The 12,472-nt window shown below is 47.6% G+C and overlaps 1 protein-coding gene across 2 annotated transcripts; it reads left to right on the top strand.

Moving 5' to 3' along the window:
* Positions 1-75: 75 nt before the first annotated feature.
* On the top strand, positions 76-8,166 carry c9h2orf42 (chromosome 9 C2orf42 homolog). 2 transcript variants are annotated; one of them, XR_010820022.1, is made up of 9 exons: positions 76-152; positions 2,304-3,405; positions 3,668-3,778; positions 3,874-3,960; positions 4,702-4,806; positions 5,780-5,887; positions 6,360-6,460; positions 6,781-6,965; positions 7,167-7,300. XR_010820022.1 is itself a non-coding variant. In XM_066714253.1 (9 exons), exons 2-9 carry the CDS (start codon positions 2,343-2,345, stop codon positions 7,358-7,360), a joined length of 1,932 nt encoding a protein of 643 aa, XP_066570350.1. In that variant the 5' UTR covers positions 76-152; positions 2,304-2,342; the 3' UTR covers positions 7,361-8,166. The 2 variants fall into 2 exon arrangements, 1 of the variants encoding a protein (XP_066570350.1); XM_066714253.1 differs by having other exon boundaries at positions 6,803-6,965; positions 7,167-8,166.
* Positions 8,167-12,472: the final 4,306 nt, after the last annotated feature.

Below are 12,472 nucleotides of genomic sequence, written 5' to 3'. Positions count from 1 at the left end.
CTCAGCAAGCCATCTCGCGCTCCTGTGATCCTGCCGGGCCAATCACGAGCCTCGTTACAGCCGCCGTTTGTAAGGAGCAATGGCGGCCACCCTGGAGGAGAGGCAGCCGCGGCCGCGACCGAACAGCCGGGAGGCGAGGTGGTAAAGAGCAGGTACCGTGGAGCCGAGGCCAGGCGTGCCGTAGCGCCTCACACACGACATTAAAATCGTATTGCGGCGGCAAAAATATGAACTGAAAGAGTTTCGGATCGCATTTCACTGCAAGCATTTTGGAGTGCATCTGCAGGAGTGTGGTGTTCAGCCTGAGGAAAGTGCGGAAAGAAAAGAGGAAATGACATCAGTGTTTTTAGATGAGATTTGGCAGTGGAATGAGCTACTGCAGCAAGAATTACAAATTATAGCTTTAAACGGATTCGTGTGTTAGATGCATGTTTTCTGTAAATATGAAAGTGGTGGTTTCTATGTAAAGGGAGGTTAATATTCGCCCTGCAGAAGTGGCAAGAGTGCAGCTCCAGTCCTGCGCAATAAATAGCGCGTCGCCCCCCTTCAGTAGAAGAGATTTCACGCCTGAATGGAGAACTAGGAATGACTTGCAGCAGAAAATCCTCATTTCCTAATTGTTCTCCATTAAACAATTCACACTGCGCAATGCTGTCTGTGTTAGTTAAGGTCTTGTAAGTGTTTAATAGACAGGGTTTGAAATGTGTGGCGCTCTGATAAATAAATAATGATGTCGATCAAATGCCAGCAGTTAAAATGTATACAGTACTGTGTGTTGTACTTACTGATGACTGAGGTTATGTTTAAAGATCCTGGGACAACTATATAAAATGTTATTTATTTCTTAGCAGATGCCATTGTCCAGGGTGATTTCCAAAATATAAGAGCAATACAGAGTGCAGTAATACAGTGCAGTTCAAAACAAGATGCAATTTACCAATTACAATTTACAAAAGTGTATAGGAGATATACATTAAACAGTATGTCTTAAATCCTAGATTGTAAAAGTATATACACCGATCAGCCATAGCATTATGACCACCTGCCTAATATTGTGTAGGTCCCAAAACAGCCCTGACCCATCGAGGCATGGACTCCACTAGACCTCTGAAGGTGTGCTGTGGTATCTGGCACCAAGACGTTAGCAGCAGATCCTTTAAGTCCTGTAAGTTGCGAGGTGGGGCCTCCATGGATCGGACCTGTTTGGCCAGCACATCCAACAGATGCTCGATTGGATTGAGATCTGGGGAATTTGGAGGCCAAGTCAACACCTTGAACTCGTGATTCATCAGACCAGGCCACCTTCTTCAATTGCTGGTCCAGTTCTAATGCTCACGAGCCCATTGTAGGTGCTTTCGGCAGTGGACAGGGGTCAGCATGGGCACCCTGACTGGTCTGTGGCTACGCAGCCCCATACGCAACAAACTGCGATGCACTGTGTGTTCTGACACCTTTCTATCAGAACCAGCATTAACTTTTTCAGCAATTTGACTTACAGTAGCTCGTCTGTTGGATCGGACCACACGGGCCAGCCTTCGCTCCCCACGTGCATTAGTGAGCCTTGGCCACCCATGACCCTGTCGCCGGTTCACCGCTTTTCCTTCCTTGGACACTTTTGATAGGTACTGACCACTGCAGACCGGGAACACCCCACAAGAGCTGCAGTTTTGGAGATGCTCTGACCCAGTCGTCTAGCCATCACAATTTGGCCCTTGTCAAAGTCGCTCAGATCCTTACGCTTGCCCATTTTTCCTGCTTCTAACACATCAACTTTGAGGACAAAATGTTCACTTGCTGCCTAATATATCCCACCCACTGACAGGTACCAGGATAACAAGATTATCAGTGTTATTCACTTCACTTGTCAGTGGTCATAATTTTATGACTGATCGGTGTACTTCACCATAATTACAACTGCCTCTAAAATAACTACCAATACAATCTCTAGTTGTATGCACATTTGCCCTCTCCTGTAAATGTTGAATAGGGACAAAATTAACATGCTTAAGACACAGGTGTGCCAGGGATGGCCAGGTCTGCTGAGCCACAGGTCTGTTGAGTCACCCATGGTGAGACCAGATTCCTCAGATGGATGCTGCTCACTTTGACCTGTGGCTCAAGTCATTTGTTCCAGCCTGCTTTGAGAGTCCAGAGTTCAGAATTAAACTGCTCTGCTCTGTACTGTGGCATCTCCCTCCCAACAGCTGACCTGTGTATATAAATCACTCCTTAAGGGTGTCATGTGAAGCCTGCAAGGTTGTCTCTCTAGTCGCCACTGTTGAGCCTTCCCCTGTCGCCCGCAGGCTCGCTGTGTGAGTGCAGAAGGGGCGGAGGGTGCGTGGATGGAGGGCAGCGTAGGGGGTGGCGGTGGGCTCCCTGCCGCCCCTGTGTCCGTGGGGGTGGCCGCTGCGGTGTCGCGGGACAGGACGAAAACGCCGCCGTTCCTCTCCAACCTGGGCAAGCCCACGCTCAGGGGCATCCGGAAGTGCCCGCAGTGTGGCACCTACAATGGCACGCGGGGCCTGAGCTGCAAGAACAAGGCGTGCGGCGCGGTGTTCAGGGGCGGGGCGCGCAAGATCCAGCCCTGCGCCGAGGCTGTGCGGGTGGTGACGGCTGGCGGTGGCAGCGGAGGGGACGAGGCGGGCGAGGAGGGAGCCGGGGCAGGGCAGGTGCAGGTCTTCTCTGTGCGCCAGAGGGGCCGTGGGCCAGAGCTGCGTGGCTTCGTGGAGCTGGGCCTGACGGAGACGGCCATCCCCACTGCGGACGGCACCCTGATCACCCACATCAGCCTGGGCCACTGTTACGTGCCCGCCTGCCGCCAGGGCTCCTCCGCGGGCCGGGGGACAGAGGCACTGTCCTCATCCGCTCCCCTACAGCCACAGGAGAGCCCCTGCCTGCACATGAAGCAGGCCATGGAATGCCAGGCCGAGGCCACGCCGCTGACCCTCAAGAGCTCCCTGCTGGCCGCTCTGCAGGCGCCCACCGACACCAAGCAGACCCTGTGGCAGCTGGCCATGCAGACACCCGGGCCCCTGGTGCAGCGCGTCTCCCGTGGGGCCATGGTGGTGAAGTGCCAGCGCAGCCAACTCCACCCGCTCGGCCTGCTGCACCTCAGCTTCCACGAGCGCAAGGAGGGGCCACGCTTTTACTGCGCCTGCCAGGTCGCTGCCAAGGGGGTAGAAGAGGATGGGGCAGGAGAGGTACCTATGTTGAAGGAGCGGGGGGACCCCTCTGCTCTCGTCCTCCCTGAGGCGGCCCCAGCCCCACACTGCCCTTCCCCCTCCTCCTCCGAGGCAGCTCCCTCCCCAGAGTTCTGCATTCACTTCTACGCCTGCATCTGCGCTTTCGCCAGCGACGACAAACTGGCCTCTGAGTTCTCTGGGTTCATGAACTACGACGTCAGTGGTAAGAGTGCGTGTGTGTGTGTGTGTGTGTGTGAGACAGACAGGGAGTGACCAAGTGAGTGCCTGAATGTGTTTTAAAAATTCATATCTTATTCTGTGGTTACACGGCTTTAATTTCCTGACTGACTTGTAATCTATCAATAAATACCTACTAAAAGATTTAATTAACATATTGTATTTTTCTGCAGGGCCTTTGACAGGAGCTTAGTAGTTCACAGCAGATAGTGTTGCAATTCCCTGCTCTGCCCGTCTATATTTGCCAGGTCTGAATGTGAGCCCAGGCTGCGCGGTGATGTACCCCAGTGAGCCCCAGCAGCTGTCAGAGTCCCCCCCCCACAAGTCTAAGAGGCTGAAGCTGGATGACAGCCTGGCAGGTGTGCAGCTCTCCCCCCTCCTCTCTGTCGCTCTATTGCTCTGTCTCTCTCACCCCGTTGCTGTTTTGGTCACTCCTCTTGTTCCCTCTCTGCAGTGAGCACCCCCAAAGAGGGGATCCACAGTCCTCTGCGAAAGCCCGGGCAGAGGAAGCATCCTGTCTCTACGGTGCTGAAGAAGCCAGGTGGGAGACGGTGGGGGGGGGGTGGTGGTGTTTGTAAATCAGAAAGTGCGATGTATATTTATTTTTTTTGTGCTTGATTTTTATTTCTTTATTTATTTTCCCTGTTTTCTGGTCAAGCAGCTAATGTTTGCAGGACATACGGTGGCAGCGGTCCTATGCAGTCCTGCTGTACCGTGTGCCCCCCGTGCAATGGGTTGGGTGCTCTCAGGGGGTGGGGGGGGATTTGGATTGCGGCGCAGGGGCATCTCTGCTCTGGTTGGGTTTAGGGGGAAGCCTGACCTGAGCAGAAGGGAATTTGCAGGTTGCGGTGCGCTTCTCAGAGTGATCCACAAGAAGGCGCCCTCACACACACACAGACTCTCACAGCTCCTGAACAAAGCGCTGTTTTCACACGACTCCTGGGCTGCGCAGAGCCCGGCCTGCGTTCAGTGCTGTGTGCTCCTGCTCTGGAAACTCATAAAAACAAGACCCTACCCCTATCAATCCAATAAGATATATATTTCTAATGTTATAATATGGCTTTAGGAAGCACAGCATCGCACCACCCTTCTCTCCTACCTTCATTTGATGCTCTGTAGTGTGCAGACTAACATTTTGTCATTTTTGATATATTACTGTTTATACAAACCAAGTTGCTCTGGATAACGATGTCTGCTAAATGACATCCTTAAAGATAATATTATTATTATTATTATTATTAATAATAATAATAATCACAACAAAGATATCATCCCCCTGAAGGCAGCTCCCAGCCAGTGGACGAAGCCCATGTGTCCCTGCCCTTCCAGCACTGGCTGGCCAGCGTGACGGAGCGGATTCACCAGACCATGCACTTTCAGTTCGATGGTGAGGCCCTCGCTGCACACTGTGCCCCCACTGTGTTCGTAGCCAGTATGCTGATCCACACTGAGTTACCTGTCAGCACTCCCCTGACAATACTGGCACACTGCGACAGGAGACTAAGGCATCAGATAAATAAATAATAATAATAATACACCTCTACCCTGATATAACGATACAGCTCTTTTTGTTAGAGCTGACACAGTGTGTGCAGTAAATACATCTGCTCTCCAATAGTTAAACTGTATCTCTTTTCTTTAATTACAATAATTATTTTATCAGCTTACTTAAAAGATTGTGTATTAACAACACAGGAACTAAACACTGCTAAATGTGGGTTTGGTTTCATCAACGTCAATCGTTTGGTCTGCGTGGAATGCTTAGGACAATGCCCAATTCACATACAATATCAGAAAACACTTTTAATTACACATTATAACAAATTATTGTAAAAAAGGATTTGGGTATTTTAGCAAATAGGAACATGGGCCACTTTGTCACCTCGCCCACTGTGTTATATGTAGATTAAGTCATGAACTGTCAGCTATTAAATAGTTTGAAAAAATTTTGGAAAATGGAGTTTTTATAGAAAAGGTTAAAATAAAGCTAAAAAAAATATAATCAACGGATTTCACTTTAAGACTAGATTATTTTTATGCGATGAAGATCGGAGTGAAAGTTTAAATATGCTGTCAATGTGCTCAGCTTTGTGATTTGACTTTCAAAAATGTTTTTCCTTTACCATGTTTGATCTGAATTTGCATTATATCGGTGTAGAGGTGTACTATTAATACTGCTACTGCTACTACCAACACTACAGCTGCTGCTGTTACTACTACTACTACTACTACTACTACTACTGTTACTTCTACTGCTATCTCTACTAATGCTACAGCCATCACTTCTGTTACTATGACTGCTGCTGCCTGTGTGCTGTGTGTCGGGTGTGATGGGTGTCCGCTCTGTCTGCCGCCCGCAGGGAAGCCGGAGCCCCTGGTGTTCCACATCCCACAGGCCTTCTTCAACGCTCTGCAGCAGCGGCTGTCCCTCGGCTCCAAGAAGAAGAGGCTGCCCAACTCCACCACAGGTACAGGCCTATCCCCTCCTCTCTCTCTGTCTCTCTATCTGTTTCTGACTCTCTCTCTCTCTCTCTCCCTCCCTCTCTCTCTCTCGCAAGATGCCTAGAGAGGAACACAGAGGTGTGTGAGCTGCTGCCCAAGTCTAAACCTTCATAGATTTTCATGTGTTTCTCAGACCCTGATTGGGGGTGTGCGTGTGGGTGGATGGTGTACAATTGTTGATTTGGAAAGTGAGTTGATCTTTTCCACATTAAGACAGAAATGGTATTAGTTTCGAGGCACAGCAATCTCACGTGACGTTGCTGCGATGTGGGGATTGTGAGTGTGTGAAGACCTGTGTGGTGCGTGTAGCTGAGTGGGGCTCTCTGTGCAGTGTAGTAACTCTGGTGTGATCCGTTACCTGTGTGTGGGACGGCTGTCCAGGTGCTTCTGTCGACTGCGTGTGCGTTGTAGTTTTAGTTTTCTCTGTGTGTTCTTCAGCGTTTGTGCGCCGAGACGCCCTGCCTCTGGGGACCTTCTCCAAGTACACCTGGCACATCACCAGCATCCTGCAGGTCAAGCAGATCTTCGACACTCCAGAGGTGAGCTGCCCCTCTTTCTGCCTGCTACACACACACGCACACAGACATAGACCTGCACACACACACACACACACACACAAATATGTGACAGTCTACAGACAGAACAATATTTTTTTTATTCTGTGTGAGTGCAATTGTAAATGCTAAGAAAAAATAAATGCTAGTAATTCTTCATGTATATCTATGTAAGTTTGTATGTATTACTACCGTAAGTATGTCTATAGTGTGTCACAGGTGTGTGGTCAGTGTGGTGTGGGCAGTGTGTCACAGGTGTGTGGTCAGTGTGGTGTGGGCAGTGTGTCACAGGTGTGTGGGGTCAGTGCTGTGGGTGTCTCTGTGCAGATGCCCCTGGAAGTGACCCAAAGCTTTGTGAAGAACCGCGACGGGTCGTTTGAACCGTTCCGCTGCCCTGAGGTGCCACTCGAACCTGTGGCCGAAGCATACAGCCGTGCAGACCGCCAGACCGCCATCCGGCCCCTGGAGCTGCGCACCTTCCTGCGTGTTGGTGAGGACGTGTGCACATTTGTGTGTGTTTGTGCGTGAGAGAATCAGAATGTGTGTGAGTTTGAGTCTGTGTGTGTGTGTGTAACAGAATGTGAGTTTTAAATTCCACCCAGTAGAAATGGATGTGGTTTATCTTTTTATATTTTGATTTGTTGTCTTTTTTGTGTGTGTGTGAACTTGCTCATCCCTACCTGTTTGCCAGGCAACACCTCAGCAGAGCAGAAGGAGCCCACGCCCTTCGTCATCGAGTGGATCCCAGACATCCTGCCCAAATCCAGGATCGGTGAGCTGCGGATCCGCTTCGAGTACGGGCACCTGCACAACGGCCACGTGGAGTACGCTGACGGCCAGGGTGGGGCGCCGCCCCTCGACATCTGCCGGGTCGGCGTGCCTTGACCCCCCCAGCTGTCAGCAGGCGGGGCCCAGAGCTCCCCCATTACATGGCTGGACCGTGTGCAATGCACGGCTGGACCTCCCAGCCTGTGAAAGATGAAGAACTTTGTGATGCCTGCGTCTCTCTCGCTCTGTGCTGTGAGGTGGAGGAGCTCTGTGCTGAGATCAGAGTTGTGCTGGAGCGGGACAGCCAGCCTTTCTGTGATGCAGGATGCCTGGCTGGCCTGGGGAGGGCCAGAGCTCTGCCCCCCGAGAGAGCAGGGCCTGTGTGCTGCCAGAGCAGTCTGCCTGCTGCTGGGGCTGAGAGGCCCTGTGGACCCTCTGCTGCCCCTGGGAGCCACGTCTCAGACCGGAGCCCCATGCTGCCACTGTGCCAGCATAGACTGTGTGCTGCTGCCAAGGTCGAGTGTAAGCAAGTGTGTATGTATTAGCGTGTGTGAGTGTGTGACTGTGCTCACTGTGTGCAGTGTGGCTGTGTTAGCCCTGTGCCCAGATGTGAGAAATGCTGTCTCAGTAAACGGGCCTCCTGCACTCAGCCCTGAGACTGAAACCCAGCCGTGTGGGTCAATGCTGTAACTGAAAATAACTGCAGCAACTCAGGTGGTAGGAAACTGGAAAAGCTGTCAGAGGTGAAAGTGCTTCAGGACAAGATACAGAGCAGAGGACAACGTGGAAGATCTGTGTTTTATACTGCGTTTACACTGTTACTCCTGTGCATCCTGTAGCTGAAAACCATCTGTGTGTGTATTGCGTGTCATGGGAAAATACATATTTTTCATATGTAGTTATTAAACAAAATAGATAACAGATCGGAAAACATGTTGCCTCTTACTTCCAGGACTGTCGGGATAAACACACATTTGTTATTTTTGTAAACTGGCTGCTCAGAAAAGAAAGGAAACTAGGGCAGCAGATATCAGACGGACTCTGAAGAGATGAGTCTTGTCATAGTGGAGGACCTCAACCAGTCCTCTGCCCATTTCCCATCATGTGTTTCTACAGCGTCCTTCTCCCTGGCGGTGTTCCTCGGGGAGCGGCTGGACATCCTGGTATGGAGGCGGTCAGGCTACACCCTCCAGTACGCGAGACGGTGAAAGGAAGCATCACCAATTTCTCATGCCAGATTTGTATCTGTCTGTTTTCTTATAAGATTGAATACCAAGTTTTCCACAACACTGTGCTAATATGGTCGTAATTGTAGTTTCCCTGAGTCGCCGGTCGCTGCGCACAGGGACACTGTGGATCTGCGTCACTTTGAGCTCTTAGTCTGCTGAGTGAGCGATGCCAACTCGTCTCGCCTGCCATTCAGTATTCTGGTGAACTCACCCAGCCACCTCCTACTGCCAGACAGGACACCAGGCTTCTTCATTGCCAGCAACACCAGGGACACCAGAAGGTAAACTTGCCAGACTGCCAGCCATGTTGTTTGCAATTCTGCTGTCTTTAATGCACTGTGTGTGTGTGTCTGTGTGTATATGTGTGTGTCAGGGCCAGTGTGTCTAATACAGAGATACTACAATTTTGCCATAGCAGCTACTGTTGTAGAGTGATGCTCTGCTCAAGGCAGGCTTCACGATGCGGTACTGTCACTTCCGAAGCACAGTGTATTGAAGTCTGGTGACACCTTGCCAGAAACCACGTGATCACTGCAAACTAAGTGTCCTTACGTCACACCAGCATCTGACAGTGTTGAATTGGTTTGGAATGCATGTCGGTGTATCAAACTCCCAAAATGCTTTAAGAGGTCTGAACCACCTCAAATCCGTGGGTTATAGAGAGGAGACAGATTTGCAGACGCTACAGAATACATGTATTGACAGAGAGAGGTATGTAGAGATAGAACAGCAAGTTAGATATATAGATGTAGATATAGTTATAGAGATATAGATTTAGCAATAGATGGATAGATACAGATGTAGATTGAGAGTGAGTAAGAGATAGAGAGATTGCATGTGTGTGAGAGAGAGAGATGGAGAAAAATGTTTAAATTACACCAATTGTCCAGTTGTATAATCATGTCCCTCCAACACATTTGCCTCTTCACCACATTCACTATTCTTGTTTTCTTGTTTATACAAGCACACACGGCTCTCTCTAGTTCACAAAATATAGTTTTATTTTGCCCTCTGTTATACACCACCACTTTCCCAGTTGCACACGCATATCTGTCTTATAAACAAAATGTCGGCTATACTCTATATTTGCATCATTTGGATCATTACACAACCAAATCCCTAGACATATAAATAGGACTGTTGGCTATATAGAGGCTATATAAAATGTAAACTAAACTTAACTAATCGCTAAACTATAACTTAATGTTACTTATACCTTGGTGACCGCACATTTTTGTACATCTACACATGGACATTTTATTTCCACATAACCTGTATTGAAGTCCAGATCACAGCCGGTGGGTTCATGTGTATATCGCCTAGCAGAGCTCTGCTGCCTTTCGCGTCACTCGATACAGCCGCAGTACCATGTATTGCCCAGCAGATGTCACTATGGAGAGCCTGTATTCAGCGCTTCGAAACTGAACCTGAAACTTTTTCGGTACAACAGGAAAGCTTCGTTTCCATCATCACTACTATTTTATAGGGTAAACTACGTGTTTTATATATATATATATATATATATATATATATATATATATATATATATATATATATACAGTGCGAGTTGCACTGTGGCTTTAAAGTTTTCCCTAGGAGAGATCTTGCTGTTTCTTCCCCCCTCATACTCTCTTGCTCCTTTCCCGCTTTCCTCCCTCCCCCTTTCTCTGTCCTTCTACTGTTCCCCACGCTTTTCCATAAGTGTCCTGCAACCCTTTTCTCATTTTCTTACAGTCTTCCTCCTTTCCCCACCTATGCTTTCCTTTGCCGCCCCCACACACCTGAGAGGCAACGCTGCCGGGGCTGAGGGTACCCTTTTCGGATTCAACCGACTTGTCAGTAACACACCTGAGTAATTGGGTTATTCAAATATTATTATTATTATTATTATTATTATTATTATTATTATTATTATTATTATTAGTAGTAGTAGTAGTAGTAGTAGTAGTATTAGTAGTAATAGTAGTAAGCGTTGAAGTGCGATGTATGATGATTTATGTGTTTTGCCCTGGAGTGGGAAACTGGCAGAGATACATTTTGAAAACTTGATTGATGATGCCCTGGTTTTATGTATTAATGTATGTATATATATATATATATATATATATACATACAATATTCCCATTTAAAAAAGTCCCTTAGATGTGGTTTAATCTCCCTTAACTTTTCTAAAGGAGAAGTAATGGGAGCTAAACGATTTAGAAGTTGAAGTGGGAAAAAAGTGTGAAGAATTGAAGCACTTGCCATAGGTTACTTAATATCGAGACCAATATGTGGACAATAAAAGTTGTTTATTTGTAAGTGAAGTGGCAGAAGATTTCATAAATATACAAATGAGTTTTTTTTTTTTTAACAATAACCCATCAAAATCCATGCAGATTGAATAAACAATTGTCACACTGAATTCGAACCAGTCAGTTTTATAATTCGTATTTGGTATACTTGCCCTGAAAATGTCTTTGAAGTTGGAAATGTTAATTTGGTAATGGAGCAAATTGTACTAATGTTTGTGTAGAATGACCAATGCAAAACAATTGTTTTGAGTATTTGAAATGCATTCAGTGAACTCAATTGGATTTAAAATACTTTTCCATACAACAGACATTCATATAATTGAAATCGAGAGTACTTGTAGTTCAGAATACACATATCAGGTGAAATACAAATAATTAAAATAAATACAAATTGTTACATCTTTTGTTAGTTATTTTTGATAAAGTTGAAAAACCAACTGCCTCTCTATGCTCACCAGATCATTTTTTACTGGTCAGGTGCTACTATTTTGTATGGCAAGTGCTACTGTTTTCCACTTTCATAACTTGACATCTCTGGTAATGCAGTGTTTGTGTGTCAGGGCCAATGTGTCTGTAATGCAGTGTGTTTGTGTGTCGTGTGTCTGTAATGCAGTGTGTGTTTGTGTGTCAGTGTGTCTGTAATGCAGTGTGTGTTTGTGTGTCAGTGTGTCTGTAATGCAGTGTGTGTTTGTGTGTCAGTGTGTCTGTAATGCAGTGTGTGTTTGTGTGTCAGTGTGTCTGTAATGCAGTGTGTGTTTGTGTGTCAGTGTGTCTGTAATGCAGTGTGTGTTTGTGTGTCAGTGTGTCTGTAATGCAGTGTGTGTTTGTGTGTCAGTGTGTCTGTGTGTCTGTAATGCAGTGTGTGTTTGTGTGTCAGTGTGTCTGTAATGCAGTGTGTCTTTGTGTGTCAGTGTGTCTGTAATGCAGTGTGTGTTTGTGTGTCAGGCCCAGTATGTTCTGCACCTCCTGGCACCTAAATGTCATCACACTCCAGTCGGCACAATCTGCTCAGGACACACAGAACAGTAAATAACCAAACTGGGAACAAGAGCATAAAATAGAAAGAAAGAAAGAAAGAAATAGAGAGAAGTTCCATCTTGACTTACCTCAGGTTTCATCAGTGTAGGTTTCCAAAGGCGTAATCCTGCATTCAGACACAAGGTGGCGATCTTGATCCACAGTTGGCTTGCAGCGGCCAGATGATCTTGCAGGACAGTCTGGTGCAGGTCGCAGTGATAGGATAACAATACAATATCATATTGACATAGTACAATATTAATACAATACAGTTGAACACAACACAAAGAGTGCCCTGCAGTACAGAACAGCTCAGCAAAAACAAAGCACAACACAAGGCCATGGAGAGAAGAACAGCACACAGCACAATCCTGCTCCCCTCCTGAACACCGGGCAGGCCTATGTTCTCGTGTCCTGGAAGTCCAGTGGTCTGGCTAAGAGTCGTGTCCCTGTGCCTCTGTCCTCTCTGACCTACAGACGACTAGTGCAGGCCAGGAACAGGCCGAGGGCGAGGCGCTGCCCCCTGGACGTCACCCCCCCGTCACCCCACAGGTTAGCGCCCTCCCTCTGAGCACACAGCTGGGTTTGTGACACACACACACTCTCTCACATACACAGTCTTATCAAACACACACGTGGACGTCTCCCTTTCGCAAGACAAATCCCATTAATCTGTCAGGAAACGGTGC

This window comes from Amia ocellicauda, chromosome 9 (genome assembly GCF_036373705.1).
Source record: "Amia ocellicauda isolate fAmiCal2 chromosome 9, fAmiCal2.hap1, whole genome shotgun sequence".
Taxonomy (NCBI): Eukaryota; Metazoa; Chordata; class Actinopteri; order Amiiformes; family Amiidae; genus Amia; species Amia ocellicauda.
The sequence above is the reverse complement of the archived record's forward strand: the minus strand, read 5'-3'. Positions and strand labels throughout refer to the sequence as shown.